We start from the raw sequence: 24,385 nt of genomic DNA, 5'->3' as shown, positions 1-24,385 counted from the left end.
CCAGATTAATTTTGAGAACTAATGAGAATGATGTTCAGAGGATTCAAGACTGGCAGAAGAGCACGCTGACAAAAGATGCTGTTTGGACGACATTCAGTATGGTCTACATTTTATTGCAGGTCCCCAGAACACTTCAAGAAATCAGTGAAAAGCCACTAAACTAAGCAAGCCTACTACCAGTGCATTTACATTTACTATAAAAGCAAGCACACAAGTTAGAAATTAAGGAAAATTAGTGGCCTAGATCACTATTTTCCACCTCTTGCAGTGCATGACAAGTTACCCTTAGTTCTTTTTGAAGCAGACTTACTCTTTTGTAACAAAGATGATCAATAATGTAAGCCACAAGAATCCACCCAACAGACTAGTTAAAATGCCACCATTCTGAAATGCATAAAGCAACAGTAATCTCATTTTAAAGAAAGTCAAAGAGATGACTGAACATTTACAAGAGAATGTGACCTGTGGCAAGAATTTAATCCAACAGGACAGTGCATTTACAAATTCACTTGTGTCTTAGAGACGAAAGAGCACTTGTAGAGGACTGCCTCCAAATGCTAGCCTGTTTGATAACTACAGTAGATTCCTCTTCATCACTTAAACATGTCCTAGCTTTATAATCTCTAGTAAGGCAATAAAAGTAAGTCTTGGACATTCACATTTGATATACCCAGCTACTGTTAAATGTAAGAAACAGAAACCTTCAAAAAACTTTAAGCAGCTTACATAGCCCAACAACTTGCGCTATTTTTTCCCTTGGATTTTTGATTTATCTTCATATACAAAGGATAAAACACTGCAGTATCAAAATGAACCAAACAACTATCCTGATACCACACGTTAATATATAAAACATCTTTCCACATCTATATATTTTTACTATACTAATAAAACTAAAAATTAAATTTCACCCAAATACAGTAGATATATTAGAAATTCAATCATTCTTCAGCTTTCAAAATAACTTGTGCCCAATTATGGATTGTTTATTCATTACTTTAGTAAGTGTAACAACAACAAAAGAAGAATTTTCTGTTAAACACAATAATCACCAATATTGTAAATGTTTTTAAAAATGTGTCAAACAAGGATTGTATTTGTTTCCTTTCTATATACTTATAGTTCTTAAAAGATCATCACAAATTGTAAAGAATCTTTCTTAAAAAAGTTAAACCAAAGAAGAAATAGCAACCGTTACTTCAGAAGTTATGCTTTAGTAGTTCGTACTGTCATTCAGTTACATCATGGAAAATTTTCACAAGGTATCTATTGCATACTGTTAAAACTACATTTGAAGGAGTACTTTTCAATATACAAGTGCTAATGGTGAGAAAATCCATAAAGTGGTTATTCCTGCTATGAATCAACCCCTAACCATGGTTGTATTTCCATATACCATTTGTAACAACATTTCCTACTTAAACTCATCGGATCTTTTTGCAGCAGAAAATAAGAACAAAATAAAATTGGAAATTATATTTCTCTATTTTTGCTACTTTAAGAAGATTATTTAAATGCAAGAAGCTTATTATTCTGCAAATTCACTTCATCTAGTTTTCTGGTGCATTTCAATCCATTGATATATTTGTCCAGAACAGAATGCAGCTGAACTTACTAGCACTAATATTTCATTAGCAGTCTCTGGTATTAACAACTTAGCACAACTGTGGTTTTTGCATTTAAGTTTTTATATTTAAATTTAAGGAAAAAATAAGATGTCTCTCTTCACAGATACACCATCTGAAATGTTTTATATTTAACATCTGCACATTTGGAAATACCTTACATGCATAAATGTAAGGATTTTGCTGTAAACAAAATTAAATTGATGAATTTTAATTAAATTTGTGCGTAGATATAAAATGCATAGAGGTAACAATGGCTTCAGGAAAGATACCATGAAAGTTTATTTTGAAGTTCTACACTTATACTACAGTTTGTATAAATATTATTGGAAGTGCTCTGTTTGTATCTCCTTATAACTATGTGTTCAGAAAAAAAATACATTTTTAGAAAACTCAGAGTTAAAATGTAAATGATTAAGAATCATATTTTTAGGTGGGCTGTAAGAAGAGACATTCCCATCTTTTTTTCTGGTATCTTTTTCAGACATTCCATTCTCAGTTTTACAGGGTGAAAACAACCTCAGCTTCTGAATTAAAAACACACTCTTAGATCATGGATGGAAAATATTGGTTTTTTTTGTTTGTTTGTTTTTTGTTTTTTTCTCTTTACCCGTTTGACTACGTACAAAGTATACTCAAAAATAAAGGACTGGCTGTATTTTTATTTTTAACATAAAAATTGTACTTCACTGCTTCAACTGAAGAGATGAAAAACAAGGTGTATAATAAGAAAGATTTGTAGAGTTAACATGCTTGGACATCATAATTTTCATGTTTTCATGATTAGTACTGAGCACGCGATTTAAAAATAAATCAATTTGATAGCTGAATATGGAAGTTCAACATTGACCTGTATGCTAGTTTGCTTAACAACATCAGTAATCAACTATTTTCAACCATAAGCAATGGTAATATTTCTGTTCATACCACCCATCCTAATTTTGGACAGTTAACCCCAATGCAACTGAATGGTAATGAGAACTTAAAATTTTAAGTATGAAGGCAGGATACGAGAGTCTGAAATGGATTCCTTGATGTCATTTTGATTTTTCTTCCTTTCTCTTCCTCTTTTTTTTTTTTTTTTTTTTGGACGAGAATTGTTTGAACAGACTCTAATTCTTCATTCATTGCATACCAAATTGTATCCTATATGGTGTTTTATTAAAAAACCTCAACATCACAATAATAGACTTACATTTTGGAGACAAAAATGAAAAGAATTTATTAACATAGCAAATTTCACATTCAGAATGGATTAACATTTTCCCTTCTTCTCTTTTTCCTTGTATTATTTACACTTAGAAATAATTTTCATGTTTCCATAATTAGCAGTACCTATGCCATTTAAAAATAAATTAGTTAACTTGATATAACAAAACAGTTATCTGCTTCCAGTACAACTATTTAGATCTTCATTACTTCCCAGTCTGATTTACACTGAAAACTTCTGAGGGGTCTACTTTGGTCAGTCACATAGCTGCAAAGGCAGAAGACAGATTCTAATCAGGATAACGGTCACATTTACTGCTACTAAAAGTAAGACTATAAATCAGTGATCCTATTTCACTTTTCCTTTGTATTTCAAGTGTCACAATCAAATTTTAAACCAGCATAATCACCCCAGAGAAGATCAGTTATAAAGGATTGCTTACTTCCGTTGGTTAGCCTTAAAAACATAAAACCCCATGATGTTATCACAGCAAATTTACCACTTCTCTAAGTTACTTAAGGCATAGTTTTTAATACCTGTACTGTGCTAATACCACTATGAGTAATAAAGACTTGCATGGGAATACATACAATTTCCACAGCAAGGACAGTTAGGTTTTTGTTATTTGACACCAGGGCATCTCAGTAACTGTACTGTACGGACAAGGTACTGTTAATGTTTTAACCCACCTATGCTGAGAAGTTATTGTGTTTCCACTGCATTCTTTAAGTTCTCACAGAAACTACAGAAAAATAAATCTACACAGAATTAGTTGTTCTTACAGCAGTATAATTTCTGAACTACTGACAACAATTCCTGGTGCATTTCTCATTTTTGTCATATTTTTTGAAAAAATGTTCTCTCCATAAGATACTGCTTGAGATGGTCACGTAAGAACATGAACTCAGAAATGTTCTCAGATTCAAAAAAACAGACATATTTGCTGATTTAAAGAGAAATAAAAGTTTCAATGAAGCTATCCTTAGAAATCATTTTTTTTTTTGTTTGTTTGTTTTAACAGCACTGTAATTAAAGTAAGAATAGAAAATCTGTATTTTGGAAAGAATTCAGTTCCTGCTTGCTCCTATAGACTTTAAGCTTCACAAAGCACCTGACATTTTGTCAAGCTTTGAAATACTGAAATATAAATAAAAGGAGGGAGGACGATGACTTTGAAGGTGCATTCTCTTTGATGATGCATGTGGAACACTAAACAAGTCAACTGAGTAGGTTTTACGTTAAATGAATACACTAAAAGTAAGTAATTTGCAGGCTTAAAACCAGTTATCAACTTAAGAACTTTAATTTACAAAAAGTCATTCTAATTCTACGGGCAGTCTTATTTATCTGTCTATATGCATATACTCTTACACTCAGGTCCAGTGCTTATACTATTGCTGTATCCTAACTTTTTCATACTGCAACAAAATACTTAACAGCTACCTGCCACACTTTCTTCCTCTGCATTTATTTCTTTTTTCAGTGCTTAAACAACACAAACTGAAAACAAGATAGTTTCATTTTTCCCCCCAGTTTGATATGATTGTGTTTTACGTCATCAAGTACCTGAAATATTTTCATGTGCTCTTTTAACTGCGTCCAGTGAAGAATGATTCTCAAACATGTATTTCCATACAAGAAGTATTTTTCAGCTTTTGTCCTTTAGAGATGGATATGTGCCCTAATAAAATTTTATCACTAATGTACAACACAAAGCTGTCATTTGTATTTAAAACTATATTACATTTTTAACATGGAGGCCAAAATAAATAACTGATGTGTAAACTCCTCAGTGAAGACCTCCAGGAAAGTGTGATTAAAAGAAGCTTGCCAAAAACTGTCTTTTTGCTATTTTACTACTTTCTGAAGTTGGTAACATGGTAACAACCATTTGAAATGCAGGAAGTTTTTAAGGTGAAGAGTAAATACTTCGGTTCAGAATTGTCTATCAGCAATGCTGCTTCTATCTTAGAAACTTGAGAACAAAACTGGCAACAATAATACACACAGGACACAGCTCCAGAAACCTGTCCTTTGAGTCTTCCACAAATGTAATCAGTGAAAAAAATATTACAAGGAGAGAAAAAAATCATAATGAACCCCTCAGATGAGAAACTAATTGGTACAAAGTACACAATGGCTTACATTTAATCCTGTTAATAGTCACGCGGAAAGAGAAGCAAAAGACTTGCTTTACAGCCATCTCTGGCCGAGTGGGCGAAAAGAACAGCATGAGTAACCCTGACATTGACCCCGGCCCTGCAAGTTTAACCAATTCCGTCCAGTCTGGAGAGACCTCCGTGGCTGCCCCACCAGGGGTGGGCTCACCCCGTGTCAGACAACCTCTGTGCATAGCAGGTGCACTCCAGCACCTTCACCTATAAAATGACATCCCGGCTGCAGCACCGGCTGCCCAAAATTTGGGAAGCCAGCACCTCAGCGGTGCAGGCGAAGCTGCCTGGGTAGCTGCAGGTCCCAGGCGGGATGGCAGGGAAGGCCGCTGGTGTGTGGAGGCACAGGCCACAGGGCTGCGGCATGCCCAGCGCTGCAGCACGGGCTGCGGCAAGGCCTGCACGCCCACAGCTGGCCAGACTCGAGAGACGTTTCTTCTGCTAATGACCGAGCTGGCTCTTCCCCATCTGCCCCTTCAAAGCTTACTCACCTTGCTTAAAACATTCTGGTTTTGTTTTAGAAAGCTATGAGTCTAAGCCATAATGAAATCACTCAGTTTTTAGAGAAACTGCAGGTAAAACAGTGTCCGTTCCACCTACTACAAGGCTACTGCTAAAAACTAACAACAACAAAAAAAACAAAACACATACGGATCCATTTTTGACACCAAGATATAGCATCATCACTAGAATATTTTAAACTTTTTGCTAGAAATTCAAAATATTCCAAACTACTTTTTTTTTTTTTTTAATAGTAGATAAAAAAAAGTAAGATACAAATGCACAAACAGATGCATTGCCACCTTAAAAATGAGAGCCAGCATGGACATACTTAACAAAACACAGAGAATAAACTTTCTTCACTAGCAACTCACTAAAAGAAACAACCACAGAACAACTTGTGCAGGGAGATGTACAAGTACACTACAAATGCCAGCTGAATTGTCTCTCTGCTGTGGCTGCTGATACTCATTTTCTAATCATTTGCTTTCTTAAATGCATATTCTTCTTTGCTATTTTGAATTTTATGCTAAAACAAAATAATTATAATTAAAAATCCAATGAGAAAATCCCTCTGCAAGGCTGTACTTCTAGTAAACCTCCACTCAGTTTTAGTTCTAGAAGTATCAGCAGTGCAAATAAAATAAGGAAGAAATTTTATATGCCCCAAAAGTAAGAGTCAGGGAACAATTCTATTTTATGTTGGGCTATCACACTTGGAAGCCTACCACACAGACTTCAGTTATCTCCATAAAGACAGGAAATACTGCTTCCCATCTCAGAGGTATTTTAAAATATTAGTGAAATCTGTATTCAAACTTACTGACTTATTTCACTTTGGTTTTCTGAAGTTACACAGCAGATATTCCACACGAACACAATGAAAATGGAAAAGCTGAAGCTTAACACACAAATCGATAAATATGCATACAAATAAAGACGTATCTATGTTTACATGTGTGTACGTTTTTACATATACTTATAGACATAATTTAGGCAATCCCAAATCTGAGTTACACAGAACACAGCAAAGAGCCACATTTCATGAGAGTTGCTCTGAGCCCACCGCTGCTATGGGGGGAGGGGGAAATCCCCAGACCTCGGAAGCGCAAGTTTTAAATGTACAAGATACATGGTTATCAGTTTACTGGCTTACCTTCACAGCAGTATCTAGACTGGGAAGTAAGTGCAATGTTAAAGCAATTACTGTCACCACAGAGGCTGTAAAGCACCAAGTGCTTCACAGCCTCTGCTTTAAAAGAGGAGAGAAAACTCTATAGTGTCTCACCATGCACAGTTTCAAAAAGAGACCGAAAAAAGCATCTGGCAGTCAGTCTTTCTCTCTCTTCCCCCACACCGTCCCCGTCCGTTCCCCCCTCCTACCCCTACTGCACCTCTCACTCTGCTGGTGCTGTGTGGGGTGGGTTTTTTGTGTGAGTACTTTTTTTTTTTTTTTTAAAGGAGTTGATGGAGAAATATTTATAAACTATTCAGCATGCCAGACGAGGACTTTGTTGTTTCTCGTGTCTCAGAACTCCAATTGAAGTAAAGCATGTCACAACAGCCCATGCAACAAAATCAACAACAAAGTGCAACTAAATCTGTCCACATCAAAGAATAGTTTTGTCTGTCACAAGGACATGACATATGTAACGAGGTTTTCTGTGCCTGCAAGTGTCTGCCATCACCTACACTTTTCAAAAGTAATCAAAACAATGAAAAAACAAAGTATCAAACCTGATATTGTACAAGGATAGAAAAGTAATTCTCAGAACTAACGCCAAGCTGGTTACAAAACAATTTCAACAACCATTTGAAATGCATATTTCATGTTATTCTCTATAATGTGTGGGTGATAGCTTTACTGTTCCTGTAACATAAGGCATACAACACCATATTCACCACAAGACCAGCTAAATAGACAATGCTTTTATCTTCTCACTTCTAACAATGCCTTTACATCCCAATACATATTCAAGACACTAAGCACTGTTGCATAAGTGCAAAAAGAGACATTAGGAAGGATATTAAAAGAAAAACAAACATCAACACCACTATACAAAGTGAGAAAAGGCTCAGCCTTGCACACTTGGAACATTCCCAGTGCTAAAAATTTTCATACAAAAGGAAAAAGCTTAAAGTTAAATTCAGCAACTGCAAAAAAATTTGCATATTAACCAGAAATTACACAATTAACTGGAGACTCTGAGTACAGAAGTGGAACTGTCCATACAAAACTTCTGAGACACTCTCCATCTGCAATTTCTCTTCTCAACATTCGGAGGTGGCAGGCAACCTCACCTCTCCTAACTTCTCTAAAACAGACAGGGCTTCTGCTTCTTCACTGGCACATCAGAAGAGTAAACATTAGACAGTGCAGAGAGTTTCCTGGGAAACCCAGGATATTTTGAGCAAACTGAGCATCAGGCAACTTGACAGGGTCTGGTAAAAAAAAAAACAAAACAAAACAAAACAAAAAAACACTCAAAAAAGCAGTTTCTGTATAGATTTGAGGAGTTACTTCGACTTACATCTGGAGATTAGAAACTGTTTTAGTACTGTGAGAGGGGAAACAAGAAGCCAAATAAGAAAGTGAAAGAAAGCTCAGGACTGCATTCACGGTAAAATATATCAGATTGTCGGCTCACTGCTGATGAGTAACACGATATGTGCATCTGCATATAGCGAGTCCTTGTCTGTGGATGCACAATTCCTGCCTAGTAAATGTTGTTGGAAGAGTGTCATTACATATGTAATACAGTAAAAAAAAAAAAAATAAATACAGTATTTGTAAGCATACTCCAAAAATCAGTTATATACATTAACAGAGCATAAAGATAAGCATTACAATCATCCCAGGATGAGTTAGCTTGTGCTATGACGACTCAAAAGTACAGAAATACAATATTCTAACAATTCACTTCCCATCTCCTCCAGATTAAAAAACAAAGAAACCACTGAATATAACTGTCACAAAATTAATGGTGATTACGATGGTATCAAAGTTCAAGTTTTCCTTGCTTTTTAGTAGAAACCTACAATATTATCTAGAACACAGCATGTATGCCTATCTTAACAACATGGTAGCTCAACACACTTGTAGTTTAGGCCTTCATGGTGAGTCTCATTCATATCAGAAAGACACAGACTGAGTAATGTAAACAGTAAAGAAACCTCATGTTCTCCAGAAACATGCCAATTATTGTCAAAGGGCTCACAAAATTAAATCTTTGCTCCCTTATAAACTCCCAAGAACATCAATTTTGCCCACAGTTTTGAAGCCCATTAGCATTTAACCATTTTATTTCTTCTACCAATCTCTAGATTTTATCATTTTAAAAATTCATTAATATAAACCTTTTTTCCCCCCTGTGCTTATTGTATGCCCATATCTGCATGCTTTACCATAGGACAACTCAAACTTCACTTTTTCCCTTTGTAAAACCTTCAGTCCTATATCTTTGGTGTATTGTTCATTACCTCTGAATTACTTGCATTTTTCAATTACTTAACAATTTTAAACTTCTCCTTTAAAAGGACTGAATCAATTCCCCAGCTGTCTTCAAAAGTTCAATTGAAATATGAGGGTTTTTCCCCACCTGTAAGAAATTCAAACAAATAGGGACAAGGAAGAAAGATCAAACTGATGACAGAAGTGGGAAAAAAACAAAACAAAACAAAACACCCTTATAACAACCAACAGAACACAAAAAAAAAAAAAAAAAAAAAGAGAGAGAGGGAAAAAAAAAAGTGAAAAAGTCACCCAGAATATATGACCATGTAAGCATGGGCACTCTTGCAGAAAACCTAGTCAGCAATCCAAAGCCATGGGAAATTTAAATTACGGCTAAGGTCCACAATAGGCAGAGAAATCTGTACAGATAAAAGGGCCTGCTAAAGTTGCAGGTATACTTAATCTAGATATTTACAGACTTACAAAGGAACATTATTAGTTTTATTTTTTTTTTTTAAATAATCAAGAGATTCGAGTGTATCCACATTACATGGTAAAGAAGATTAAGTTTTTCTCTTTAATCAAAACATCCATATGCATGTGCTGTATCTTCTGAACTGTAGGTGGATTCCCACTGCTTATTACAGCTCCAGGGTGCATTCTGTTATAGTAACTCATGCACAAAGAACTCCTACTACATTTAAGTAATGTTAAGGTTCTAGCCAACAAAAGCAAGAAGAAAACCCCCCAAACTACATGAAAAGCCTCCACTTTCAGTGGGGCCCGGTTCTGAGGAAAGAAAGTTCATAAGGGATTTTAGTAATACTCGAGCACACAAAAAAAAACTGAATTTGGTGACATCGATGTTAATTTTAAATTCAGCCAGTGTGATCTAGCATAATTCTGTACACTTATCCTATTTAGTGAAAACAAGCATGTAGTCACAAACTGTCACTGCACGCCTGTAACTTCATATGGGAGGAAACACAAGACTTTATACACAGGCAGCGCTGCCGCGGCAGAGGGCATCTTTGCAATACCACCAGCACAGGCACACGCAACTTCAAGAGGAAGATGACGGACTTCCATGCTTTCCATCAGGTTTGGAAACCTCCTGAGGACCCAGAGATGCAGGCTGTCCCGGCAGCCATGGCAGCCAGCAGACCCAAGTCCAGGTGGAGCCACGTGGCAAGCAGAGGGAAGCACGCTCGTGCTTGCACTCGGCGCGCCAAACACTTCCCACCGCTGAGAAAAATAAGACTTGCGATAGGCTGTTTTCGAATGAAAATTAATTTCTCACTGAGACATGGGTTGCATTGTTTTCTGTCAGATGATCCCCCTCCAACTGCCTAGTCTTTGGTGGCTAAAGTCGAGAAGACTGTCTGCTTGAGGTGGCGTTCAAATCTTACTCAGTGTTGCAGTGAACCCTTAAAAATGGGGAGCGGAGCAGACGTTAACACAGCCCACAGCTACTGAACGACAGCACCTAGCAAGCCTAGGACTCTCAAGGAAAGACTAAGTCAGCATGCAGTTTACAAAAGAAGCAGATGTAATTACCAAGAAATAAACTCTCACTTCTTTTCTTCCTGCCACTGGAATTTGTACATGAGCCACACTAGTGAGTCTTACTGCTGTTAAGACATGCAGCACAGACTTAGGTATTATTAATGAAAATATTTTAATTGCTTAGCCAATTTTCCCCAAAACATAATTTTTAAATTTGAAAGCCACTTTTGCTAACATTTCACATACAAATTTCACAGCTCAGGCATCCAAATGTGCAGGAAACCATGGCTCTTTAAGAAGTTTTTATATGGCCTAATAACATTCATTTTTAAAAAGTAAGTTGGTCTTATATATATCAAGATTCTAGCACAAAACAATACTATATGTTGCAAAGGTCAAATGTTCAAAACTTGTTGCCAAAGGGAGATTAAAGAAAAGCATAATTTACCATACGTTTTTGTCACTCACTCCAGAAATAAGTTTACACTTTTTTTTTTTTTACTGTTTAAAAATACACTAAGGGATTTGAGTAACAACAGAGAGAGAAAAAATACAGATGTAGTGTGATTTTTGAATACTCTCTGTAGTACCATGCAGAGGTAAAAAAAAAAAAAAAAAAAAAAAGAACAGTCACACATCTAGAAGAAACCACTTAAAACACAGATAGCAAACAAAGGATATTTCTGTTTTAAGCATGGCTGATAGAGATAAAAGAATAAGCTAAATTAATCTGAGATTCCTATTTCCATTTTGACTTCATAAGCAGCAGTTGCTTAGTTGCAGCTGCTGATGAAAAACTCCTTCTCATATTACTTTGTAGGGAAGGGCTAAAATAAAATTATTACAAATTATTTTTTGCTATTATTATTTAGATGTCTTTTTTTATGGTTTCATTCACTAAGTGTTCAAGCTCCATTAAAAAAAATAAAAATAATGTCATTTTTACAGTTTCATTGACTAAATGAGAGATTTTATTACCATGGGTAAAAAACAGTGCTTAGAAAGATTTCAAGACCCAGTAAACATGATAGAAAGGGATGAAAAATGGAAAGATGAAAAAACTGCTTTGGAAACACTAGCTTGTACTTCATTTTATGGTCATGACTTCCTTTTGTACAGGACAGTTTTACAAGACAGTAGGAGCACAATTAGATATAAAATTCCACACCTTAAACAAAATAACGTATTCCTTAGTTGCTCTTTCCTTTTCATAACTACTTTCAACAGAGAAGCTGAAAAAGCTTGTGCTTTACCATTTGCAAGATGTCAATCTGTCAGAAAACACATATATTACTTCATATATTGACAGATTCGATAAACAGATTAAAACCACAACCTATGAACTTCAGCAGACGTTTGTACTTTCTGTTCTTAGTCTTCTGTCCTTCACTTCTCACCAGAGCTAAACTATATGAAGTAAAGCATTTATGTAGTCACAAAATAAAATACTGAAATAAACGCACAGAATGTTACCCATAGCACAGAGTCCCTTTTTTGTCCCAGTTCTGGTGTGCTCAAATTAAATGGGTACGATACATGAATAAAGACTTGAGTCAGACACCTAGTCTGAGAGCAGCTGCTGGAAGAGAAGTATCACCATGTGCTGGGTCCTCAGGCAGCATCTCTGCCATGCAGGAGACAGGCTCAGAGACAGTCAAACTGTCTCATATTCTGCCCATGCCTCAAGATAGTATTTTAAAACGGCCAAAGCTGCTAGCTAATAAAGCTCCAGAGTTTCTAATGAAGTTTTCAATCTGCTGACCAATGACCACAAAGAGCATCTGACCGCAATGCTCTGTACTAAGAAGTTGGGTCCAGAGTTTGTTACTTGTAAGAGCAGCCTTTAGTGTTATGCAGTACTATGCTCTTTTGAATGCCTTCCTACAGTGTTAATAAACAAAAAAAACAAACAAACAAAAAAACAAACACAGAGCAGAGAAGAAAACATTCCTTTGCCTGTAAGTGTATTTCTATGCAGTTTTACAAACACTTTGGTTTCAAAAACAACCATATGAACTACACTCCACAAACTTGCATAGCACAGAGTGCTAAAGAGTTAGCCCCTCCTCTTCAAGAAAGGTACCATAAAGGGTGGGTAAAGGATGAAACACAAAAAAAGTAACTTGTTTTCTGTACCCCTTGGTGGCTATAGGCTGGTGCTGTAGCTTTTTCCAAAGGCCATAAGGGGGAGGAAAAAGAAAAGAAAAGAAAAAGAAAAAGCAGAGATTAGGACTGCAGCTATACATGGAAGAAGAAACACATATAAAAAAAAAAAAAAAGCTTTTAATGAAGGAATGGATGAAAGACTTCCAGTTACAGGAATTAACGTTCTTATATACTCTTAGTGCAAAATGCAGAAAAGAACTAGGAGGGGAGAACCCTCCTTCAAAGACCTGGAAATTTTCCTAAACTAAAAATTAATTCCATGGTACTAGATGAGCAAAAATAAAACCGTGAAAAGCATATAAAGCCTTTTAAAAAGGAAAAAGGGCATAAAGGGGAGAAAAAGTTTTCATCTGACTTTAACAGCACTGTTTGTTTACCAGATAGAGTTTTCAAAATATTAACTGAAGACAAAAAAGGTCAGTTGAATCTCAAGTTACAATCAAGGAACCAGAGTTCACTTTGCAAAAGCAAATGACCATCTCTTTCTGTTACAGCAGAAGGTGACTAAAGCTAGAATGCTACACAGAGAAAAGACCTCTCTGTGGGAGGAATTGAGAAACGACGTTAGTTGTTTATAAGGAATTCTAAATATAACAAGGGTGTTAGACTAGAGCAAGGCAGGAAAGTAAGAAGTAGGGAGATGAAGAGAATATGCAGATATGCTTAACTCCTCTCTGCAAGCAGTTACTTCTGACTGTAGTGGACCCTCAGCATCTCTGTTGCAGGTTCTCAGGCAGGAAAACAAACTGACACCAGTGGCTACACTTGTAGTCTGAGAATTGTTCACATTTCAGTTCCTTTTTTAATATGAAGCAAACTGGACACTACCCATACCACAACGCTACCACGGGAGATCTATCCCATTCACACAGCCATATGCACTTCCTGCAGAGAAGGTAAAAGGCAAGGCTTCAGTAGTCGCTACGTTCCACACCCCATCTGTATGGATACAACAGTTCTCAAAATAGTGATGCACATACTGTGTAGTCACCTAAATATCTGGCCTTGTTCTTCGAAAACCCTAAAAACAGAACTGTGAACACATCTCAAAATAATTCAAATGAATTATCAGAGAATATCTTTGAGAGAATAATTTGTGAATACTTTTTAAAATTCCTTTCTTTCTTTGATTTTAAGTTTTTTATGTTTAAGTTTCAGCAAAGAAATCCTTTACAGTCTGTAAAATTTGAGATGCTGTGTAAAGTTTGATAATCACATTACCTACCATTACTTTACATTAAGATTTATAGCTCTTGTTCCCTAAAGCTATTTTGATGCTGTTGTAGCTTTTCATTATGTATACAAATACACACAACATAGATGTTTCAAAGCTGTCTTTACGTCACCACCACTGTGTATGTTGGGAGCAGAACAGATGAATGAAACTTTTCTGCACTGGTGCTACTTGAATAGCATTCACTGAAATTTCAGACACAGTTGAGAAAGTTGGGATGAAGCTGGAGCTCAGCTTCACAGTATCTTTCACACCTCAGACTGTGTATGTATGTCAGGGCTCAGCACCAGAGCCACTCTGTTCTGGGAACTTCACACAGGTTTAAACATGTCAGTGTTAACTTGGTCAAAATCAGAAGCAACATGCAAACATTCAGACTTTCTGCAAATAAAACATATGTAGAAAGTATAAAGTTTTAATGAAAACAAAGATGTGTGTGCAAAACCAGACCTTTTTACCAAGCTGCTTTCTGTGGCTGACAAAAGTTCTGCATGCCTCAAACCTCCAAGCATGAGATTACTGTTGGTAACGCCATCACTGATGTGAGGCAAGATGCAAGAAGGGATTGTGAAGAAGTTCTGAAGCTGCTTTGAGGATAAAAATCAGAGTATGTGAAGAACAGTAATATTTATAAGCTACTTGTGTGACTGTCTATAATTTCCAGCCCAAGCACCTCAAAAATATTTACATCTCCCAAATTAAATGAAACAAGTATAATTCTGAAGATTATGACAACTTTAAATAGCACAGGATAATTCTCCTTCCATTATCTGCCTTGAATTTGGATTGCTTATTGTCAAAACTAAGAATATGAACAGAAAACATATTACTACGTTTGTTATAAAAGCATGCCATAACTTAGCAAAACTGTCTCCTGATATTAACCTTGTATATTGATCTCCCTCAAGTTTGCACCGGTACACCTTTATTAGAACAGCATAAAGAAAGAAACTACGTATAACATGAACATTTGGGCTAAGTATAATCATTACAATAAACTAATTGCATAACGTTTCCAAAGCTTATATATACAATTGTAAAACATGCTTAAAGTCTCAAACACTGTTTAAACATTTTTCTGTCTTCTTTTTCTTTGGGTAATCTTCAGTGCTACCATCAGCAATTTTGGTATGCAAACCGAGGAAATACACAGACTAAAGTGAGTAAAAGAAACCTGACTCCAAGTCTTTTGCCTGCCCGGTAGTAATGAGAAAAATATAAGCTAACCAGAAAATGCAGTAACTATGCTATGTATAAACTGCATTTCTATTACAGCAGTCAACACATGGCCCCAGACATTTGATCCCCAAGAGGTAGAGTAATTAAAAAAAACACAAATGTAAACCAATTAGCTTCAGTTTTGAGCAATACAAAAATATAAAAAGAAATATATTAATGAAATATAGCAACTTTGAGATAATTCTTAGTAAATGCATATTAGAGTAATTCAAAAAGATTTTTAGGGAGAAAAAGTTACATGCATTATAAATATAACGTGGCTGTCTGGGGTTCTGGCGCAGTAACTGTATGTTCTGCCACTCTTCTGGCATTGCACTGGGAACAAGGAAGGCATTTCTTAAATCTCTGAAGCTCATTAATCAGACATCCAAGATTGAGTACGCACTACGGTCTATTTAGCAGCAGACTAGGGTAACTATGTAAAACCATACACGAGAAAAACTCAAAGAGGAAAGTTATTGAATGTTTACAGGCAAGAAACACATTTTAGCAGAACTGAAGGAATAATTTCTCAATTTCCCTTCTCAAACAGGTTAGTACCGGCATATGATCAACACCATTCTGACAAAAAACTTTACTAGTATCAACCTACAGACAAGCACAACAGAACATTTTCTCCTCATTTACATGTGCTTCAAATAAAATTCTGATACACATTTATTATATATATATATATGTATATATAAATAAATGCATATATATATACACACATACATATATAAACACAAGAGAAAATCTAGCTGAGGTCCTCATTGCTGCAGCTTATCTGTTTAGTCTTACTGCTGAATAAGCATTTCTTCAGATAGTGTTCTTGACTGTCAGGGGATGCTATCTCTGGAAGTGATCTATGTGCTTCAGAAAACTGGTGGGCAAGAAAAAAGCATAGATGATTGTCGAACAAGAATTTTTAGTTGCTGGTGCAACTAAGGGTATCTATTTCTTGGAAAAACTGAAATATACTACTGATGTTCTAAGAACCACACAAGTGACTATTACAAACATGCATCTAAAATTTGTTGCATTAGCCACTGAATTAATGCATTTTCTACAGTAACTTAGAAGAATATTTTACAAAATACCAACATGTTAGATGTTAATCTTAGTGATTGTGAACCTCTCTGAATTATCCAACACAGAATCCACGTAAAAAGTTGCAGTAAATTTTAGACAAACAGCCCAAATTGCCCTGGACTCTCAAAGGAGTGGTTACACGATCTGCTTCTCGGGAAGGAAGAATCAGTTTAGGTCTCCCCTTTCATTCCTTCCCAACTCCTGTTACAGTTTATCCCCTTCTTCAGGTGTAATTCCTTCGGTCTAGCGGTACACAGCAAATACTTGAAAAGCATTTGTTTCCCCACAGCTGAGGGGCAATAAGGCAAAGCAGACAGGGGTCAGATGGACAGAAATGTCATCAGACAAAAAGAGGAGTCACTCTGCTTTCTGGGTTGTAAGCACTACTTATTTTCCTGCCCTGCAGTATTTTTCTTCAAACTTCTTGTTGTTATGCAATTTTATGTCTGTGTTTTTTTTTTTTTTTTTTTTAGAATAAACAGTTTATTTACTTTGTTTACAACAATAAACCATTTTTATTTCCTTTTTATCTCACACCACACACAAACTTTCTACACTGTTAGAACTACAAAATATACAGTAACATTTGAAAGTTCACAAGAAGGATCACTGATACTGCTTCTAAATTTCTACCAAAAATGCTGTTTTCACAGCACCTTACAAAGTACACTTACACATATGATGCTACTGAAATAATGATAGTATCAATGGCTATTTCCTTCATCATGGTTGTTTTCCATCCATCATTGCACACTCCATTTTGATTTCCGATTATCTTTCTTTAAAAACATTAGAACATTTTGCAACATCTTTTTTAAAAGATCAGTTATCACTGCAGACAAATCCCTTCACATACAGAACATTAAACAAGTGATTAAAAAAAGCACTAACCTTTGTTGCCTGGAGTTCCGCAGCCTTCAAGGTTCAAAATTATATCTTCATCTTTGTCATCTGCAGTGCATCCCAAAAGCATCCAACTCTCGACATCATCACTTTCAGATATCATGCTCTCCTCCTCATCACTTGAGCTATCATCTATTACCATCACCTCTTGGATGGCATGAGTTCCAACAGAACTAACTGAGGCAAGCTTCTCCCTAACACCTTTCCTTTGCCTTGGAATTTCTGTGTCTGATCCAGCAGGATGCAGTGTATCACATTCAGCAGCTTTGGCATGATTTGGTGTGGAAGATCCTAGATGGGTGTGTATTTTACCTTGAGCTAGAGAGCTTGTTGACTTCTTTGCCTTGCTTTCATAAACACTCTCTTCATCTGGTGTATCAGACAAGACAATGACCTCAGAGTCGTTGGAAACCTGAACATCATCGTCGGGCAATTCAATGACGTTCTTGTCTTCATGCAGCGTCTCAGTTGGAGCTGAACTCTGACCTTTGACTCCTGCAACATCACCTTCTTCAGTCACTTCCACTGTGCTGATTTCACCAAGATTTTGGGAATAGTGGATTTGGCTGTAGAGATGGAATTCCACCTCACTGTCGACACTCTGCTCACTGGATGACTCCTCACGATAAAGATCATCTTCATACACTTCAGTATCATCTGCGTCTTCATATCCATAAAACATTCTGGAAAACGAATAGTCTGTATCTGCAAAAAACATGAAAGGTTATTTTAGTATGCTCATGAACGTATATCCCAAGGCATGTTTCAAATGACACCTTTGGTCTTTCTGAAATTGCTAGGGTCAGTCATACTGCTCTGCAATATGGAAGACTGAGCAGATTAACAGCTACAAGAATCAATGCTCAAAACAATTAACAGCAGAAGCTACTTAAGGGTGCATTTTGTTTAACCTTACCAAATATGTTAACCTCAACTACTTTGGATTCTGAAAGTTGTGGAAATTCTCAGGCACCAAAGCTCCTCTCTGTCCTTGGTTCAAAAACAAGGTTACTGTGTGGATCGGTAGACAGATGACTGTACAAATCCAAGTCTTGATTGTCCCACCAACCAGTATTAATACCGCATACTTTGCAAATTGTATTACTAAGCAACATCTTATATATGCATACTCCCTGAAAGAACAGGGAAGCAACACTCAGTGGTATTTCATAGAAGCAACTTGAAACATCTACCTCTGAGCTGCAAGGTCACCTGACCTGGCACTTCATTATTTAACCCTAGGACAAGAATTATTAGTGTGATGGTACAGAAGCATACAGATGTACTCTGAACGAGCACAAGTCACATGGTTCTATCAGGACTTACAAGCCGAGTTATGATGCCACAAAGATGCAGCTACAATGCACTTACACATGAGGAAGGCACACCTGCAAACAGTATCTGCCCAGCTCAACATCAGCCACATCTCTATTCTCCTCCCTGCTGCGAAACAGTTATCTACAACTTTTACTGGCCTCTCTGGTGGATCTATGATTAAGGCCCAATTTTCCCCCCTTTTTTTTTGTACATAGCAATACCACTTGTTAAAAAAAAATAAGCCATAAGAGCTGAATGATGGACAAAGTGCACCCTCAGCAAGTTTTCAGATGATGCAAAACTGAGGAGTGGTTGATGCAGCAGATGGTTGTACTGTCACTCAGGGCTACCTCAGTGTGCTGGAGAAATGGGCAGAGAGGATCCTCATGAAGTTCAACAAAGGTAAATATAAAGTCAGGCACCTCGGAAGGATAGAGGCTTGGGGCCAACTGCAACAACAAGATGACAGAAAAGGACCAGAGAGTGGAATAAGTTGACCATAAGTCAAAATACTTTTGTGACAAACAGCATGCTGTGCTCTTGAAGAATGTCAACAGCAAGTGGAGGGAGGTGATTTTTGGGTGGTCTTGTGTAGAGACGGGAGCTGGACTCCATGATCCTTGTGGCCCCCTTCCAATCTGAGATATTCAATGATGTTGTGACCCTTCCACTCTACTCAGCACTCACAAGAGCACATCTGGAGCCCTGTGTACAGCTCTGGGCTCTCCCATAGCAGAAAAACATGGACATGTTGAAGTGAGTGTAGCAACTAAGACGATTAAGGGAGAGAAGAATCTGTCAAACAAGGAGAGGCTGTTCATACTGGAGAATGGAAGGCTCAGAGAGTCTTATTAATGTACATAAGGACCTGATGGAGGACTAAAGAAGACCGACCCAGATTCTTCCAAGTAGTGTCCAACAGCATGGTAAGAGACAATGGGCACAATTCACAATACAGAAGATTCCACTTAAACGTAAGAGAAAACTTTTTAACTGTTGCTCACAAGGGCTGTGGAGTCTCCACCCTTGACTAAATTCAAAACCCAACTGTACATGGCCCAGAGCAAACTGCCCCAGGTTACATTGCTTTGAGTCACATTGCTTTGAGTCAAGGCAGTTGGACTAGACAATCCCAAGAAGTTCCTTCCAACTTCATCTATTCTCTGATCCTAACCAAACTGCAAGTATTTCTAAATAGAGAGTTCACTACATACTCATGAGCCAGGCCTAACATTTGAAGGTATTCTGAAGTTACTTTGTCTAACTCATGGGCTACATAATTTCATTTACATGCCCACATCACACATTAAGGAGAAGAAAAAAAAAAAAATACTTTCTCTGGAAAGTCTTTCTGCGTATAGTCCTACAGAAGCCAACCAGCCTTTGTAGGCATGAAAAACTGCCAGACACAGATCACTTTTATGGTTGTTGAAGTGGAATGTTATTGTTTAAGTTTTCTGTATGGTTATTGTCTGTATGTGTACAGACATAAAAGTACAAAAATTTAGATTTGCTAGTCCTGGACTTAAGTAATTTGCATGATGACTGTATTCAAAGAACCTAAAGGCTCTTATTATAGTAGCTTTCTGTGAACACGTCACAGGAGCTCCTCTCTGATAGATTTGTATTCATCTGTATTTTTGTTACATTAGAAGTCAATGTGAAGAGGAACACTTTCTTTCACAAACATAAACATGGCAGCAAAAGCAGGAAAATGCAATTCTTAAGGAAAACCCATATGTTCTCCCCTCTTCTGATTGGGCTTCAAGTAGGTCAGCATACATTTTTCAATCTCACCTGCACAGCTAAGGAAGCCACTTTGGTAATTGTTTGCTGAGATCACATCCAAACAGCATCAGAACTCTACCCTTTCATTGTTACGTGGGATCACCCTTTCAAATAGGGCTAGGCCTGTTCCAGTCCACAGGACAAGAACAAAAGAAGATCCAGCTCTAATCAAGCAAAGTTACAAGAGTAATTAGCAGTTATAGGAAGTGAGAAGAAAGACTTTCAGTAATACAGGAAATCAAAGAATCTCTCTGAAACACTGCAATCTTAGAGAAACTCAAAAAGACAACTTAATTCAAGCACTCTTTGCTTCAACTCCTGTCACCTTCTGGATAAAGTTACACAAAGTACCCACACGGCAGAGCTGAAAGTACACATCTGAACACGACTTTTGGATTTGAAGTGTCGAAGAACAGCCATGTATCTGACTTATAGACACTTCATAATGAAAACAAGAGTAAGAAGAGGCAGCATTGAACTACACTTACTGTGATCTATCCTCTCTAGACTACAGAAATTTAAACCAGTTGATGGCTCCTCTTCCTCTCAGGTCCATGCAGGAATTGGAACAATGAAGGGATCTTTCTCTTGCTCACTCAGCACGTGCATCAGGCCACTGAGAAACAAGAAACATCAAATATCAGCATCAGAAAATGGTGTGAAGATACCTATTTCTGCCTTTCTCTGTTGTAGGATTCTGACAACAGCTGTGTTCTACCACAGCATGAGAAATATGTCTCAAGCATAATCAAAGCAGACAAAAGCACTGCCTCCAAGAAAGAGAAAAGGAGCTTGACAGAAAGTTGTGGTGTTTACCAGATTGTCAAAATAAAGCAGTCTTTTACTTACAATGGACAATAGCCTAAACATTTTTGCTGCCAGCTATACTGTAACAAAAAAACATCCCTCATACCTGACTGTTAAAAAAGTAAGTCAATCCCACATGGAGTAGCTAATGTTATCGTTAATACAAACTGCGGAGAGCAGAACACACTAACACATCATTCTTTTGAACTGGACTGCTGTAATTTTTAAAAACAAAGAAAGGAAACAAAAAAAAAACAACAAACTTCCAGCCCTGTGCCACAGGAGAACCCCGACCTTTCATCAACAAAAATCCTGCTGCTACCTGAACACCCTGCAGAGCTTTCCTCAGAGGTGTCTGATCACCCCTGTGGTAGGCCTTAAGTCAGAACTTCAAGTAAAGGGTTACCAGTGTAAAAAACAAAACAGAACAAAACAAACAAACGAACCACAAGAAAACAACAGATATCTGAATTTCTTTTAGCCATCCTGGAAAAAACTCTGTATGGCTGTACCTGGAAATTCCTGGGGGATAGGGGGCATTTTCCTGAAACATTTGCAAAGACTGCTTGCCAGCACATTTTGTTTCACTCATTAAAACAAGCAAACAAACAAGAATCCTCACTTTGTAAAGTAACAAAAGTTGGCAGCTGTACAGCCAAAGTCAGAAGGGAAACGTTGATGCTGACTTGCAGGCAGGGAGAAGGAGCAGAAACAAGTTAATCAGAAGCTCCAAAGCAACTTTAAAGTTGCACGCAGGAAGCTACTCCCTCAGCCAAAATTTCAAAGCAGTTTGGAACACTGAGCCATAACAGGAGCACAGAAGGTGCTTTGATTGTGTGCCAGCAAGATGCGACAGCCTTTCCCATGCCACTAATGCTTCCACCTATCTTGTGTCTCCCTACCACCTCCTCTCAAGTGCTTAACTTAATTCCTTTCGCTACTCTTAGTTCAACTCCAGCAAACTTTCACACAGTAACTTTCTTCTCTCTTCCTCTTGCCATTTCAAATATACATTCTGCTTAACTTCAAATACCAAGACTTTTTAGAAACAAACAACGAAAATCACTAAAAGAAGAATATGCCATCATTTGGTGTTGCAAAAACAGCTTTTCAGACAAGCACACTATCCCCATCAAACACCATCAGTGAATTCCAGTATTCCCTTAGTGTACTTGCTCTCTGCTTAATCTGTGCAGTGATATCAAATCTAACATTTCTAGGACAAAGGCTGTGTTGAAAATACAGCAACAAATGTGTTATTTCCTCACCTAGGGAGCAAAGATATGGCATATGTCTATAATCAGCCTCCCTGTTACAGACAGGAACGATGATAAAAACGGAAATCTTTTGAGGAAATTACCAAACACATCCTAAAATCACACGTATCTACCAGAAGAGTGCAGACATCAGAATGGTAGCAGACATCAACAGTCTTTACAGTTTCATCTAGACTGGAACTTTTTTTTTGCATTTTCTATTTAGCCATATTTCTAATAGGTAAACTGGGTAGTACTTTAGACTGTTATGGCACACGTACAACTGACATGAAATTGCTGAAGAACTTAAATGTTCAGATACAGTTAAATGAAATCTTTCATTTCAATGGCTACAAGTGGTGTACAAGTAGCACACCTCTTCTTCACGTGGTGTAAGTGATCAAAATTATTAGCAACAGCAAAATGGAAATCACATCTTTGTTCCTCTTGCTACCCTGCAAAGGTATGTGATTGCCAAATCTAAATGTCTTAAAAAAATATCAATCCAACAACATGTCGTTATCATCAGAGCAGAACATCAGGAGACGTTTTGTCCTTCACCTGTATTGGGTCTCTGTACTGAACACTGTGCAGTTCTTGTCTGGGCATAACTGAATAACCAAGCTGCACTCAAAGCAGGTGAGAAACGTTTTTGTTTCGTCGCCTGACGTGACACACGCAGCCTTTGAACACCCAGAGAAGCTCCCTGCGAGGACACGCTCAACGTAGAGCAGGAACGTACTCGCAGCAAAACATTTCAGAGCAGCTGTACGCACCTAAATTCTGTGGCAGCCACCTACAACAACTTTCCTAAAGGAAGCCCTGAGAAGGGCCGAGAGTACCTGTTGCTCGAGTTACACAGAGGCAACGGAAAGGCAGAGAGCATCAAAAAGCTGATCTAACGGCTACGCCTGCTAATGTGGGGCAAACTTCGTCGGCAGTTTCTTCTGCGGGCAACTGACTGGCTTCTGCCTCAGTGCCGAGACAAACACACGTCTCCTCGCTCTGTGCCTGGCGAAACGTCCCCTTCCCGTCCCTGCAGCACAGCGCGAGTCATTCCAGCGGCGAGGCCGAGGCTCCGGGAGGCCACAGCCGAGCACCTCCCGCACCTGCAGCAGCACAGCGCGCGGCCAGGCCACCCGCGCCCAGCCCCGTGGCAGCGCCTCCCCCCCGCCCCCCACAGCCGGCACCGCACCGCGGGTCCCCGCCCGCCTCCCCCGCACCGGGGCCCGGCGGCGCTGACGGGGCCGCGAAGAGACAGGGGCAGGGGCAGGGGCAGGGACAGGGCCCGGGACAGGGCCCGCACGCACCGGGCAGGGCAGGGCCGGGCCAGTGCCACGGCAGCGCCCGGGCCCTGCGCGCCCCGCGGGGACCCCGGGACACGGGGGGGGGGGGGGGGGGGGCGGGGGCCGCCCGGGTACTCACTGCCGGCCGCACCGGGACGCGACGAGCCGGAAGTGGGGGCGCCGCGCCCCGCCCGCCGGCCGCGTGCTTCCGGCCCCGCCCCGCCCGCCCTCAGGCCCCGCCCACCCAGGCGCCAGGTCCCGCCCCTCTCCGCGCCCGCTGAGGGGAGGGAGGGGCGCGGCGTCGCCGTCTCAGGGGTGCGTCAGGAGGGCTCCCTGCGCGGCTTGCCGAAGACCCCTAATGATAAAGCCCGTTAATAAAAGTCTTTTAAGGCATTCGACGCCTTGACGTGCGGCCCCAAAGCTGCCCCTGTTGTAAACGAGGCGTTGCAGGCGCAACAGTCACTGACAGAAACCCGCAGCGGTGCCCAGGTTCCTGCCCCAGAACCTGCTAGAAACTTCCACGCGCTTCGTGATTATTTGATTTCTCGTCCGGGTTCTTGCAGTGGAAAGGAAGGGCAAGGCATTTTCACACAAGCAGTATCTCAATCCCTCAGTGCTCTGCGGGCTTTCCTGCAGCTGCCTGCATCCTCTTCCTCGGCAAAGCAAACCTGCTTAGGAAAGGGGAAGTTACGTTTCTAAATTTCTGTCATTACCGTGAGAAATAGCACACACAGCTTTCGGCTGAAACTACTTCCACAGGGGTCGCAGTGGTGTTGGCCAGAGCTGCTCATCTTCTGCGGGTGCCGTGTCGCAGGGAGCCCCCGCGCTGAAGCCGTGCTGTGCTTGGCAAT

The 24,385-nt window shown here is 38.8% G+C and overlaps 1 protein-coding gene across 2 annotated transcripts in view; it reads right to left on the bottom strand.

Annotated features, from left to right (window-relative positions):
• Nucleotides 1–23,726, bottom strand: part of ZCCHC7 (zinc finger CCHC-type containing 7) — a 116,357-nt gene extending 92,631 nt beyond the window's left edge. The window contains exons 1-3 of one of the 2 annotated variants that reach the window (XM_032205901.1): nucleotides 23,674–23,726; nucleotides 20,674–20,801; nucleotides 17,069–17,785 (exon numbers count right to left, since the gene is read on the bottom strand). In XM_032205901.1, the coding sequence (XP_032061792.1) occupies nucleotides 17,069–17,762 (694 nt within the window). In that variant the 5' untranslated portion in view covers nucleotides 17,763–17,785; nucleotides 20,674–20,801; nucleotides 23,674–23,726. The remainder of the gene's footprint in view (nucleotides 1–17,068; nucleotides 17,786–20,673; nucleotides 20,802–23,673) is intronic. The other variant, XM_032205902.1, reaches the window with a different exon arrangement.
• Nucleotides 23,727–24,385: the final 659 nt, after the last annotated feature.

Source organism: Aythya fuligula, chromosome Z (assembly GCF_009819795.1).
Source record: "Aythya fuligula isolate bAytFul2 chromosome Z, bAytFul2.pri, whole genome shotgun sequence".
NCBI classification, from domain to species: domain Eukaryota; kingdom Metazoa; phylum Chordata; class Aves; order Anseriformes; family Anatidae; genus Aythya; species Aythya fuligula.
The sequence above is the reverse complement of the archived record's forward strand: the minus strand, read 5'-3'. Positions and strand labels throughout refer to the sequence as shown.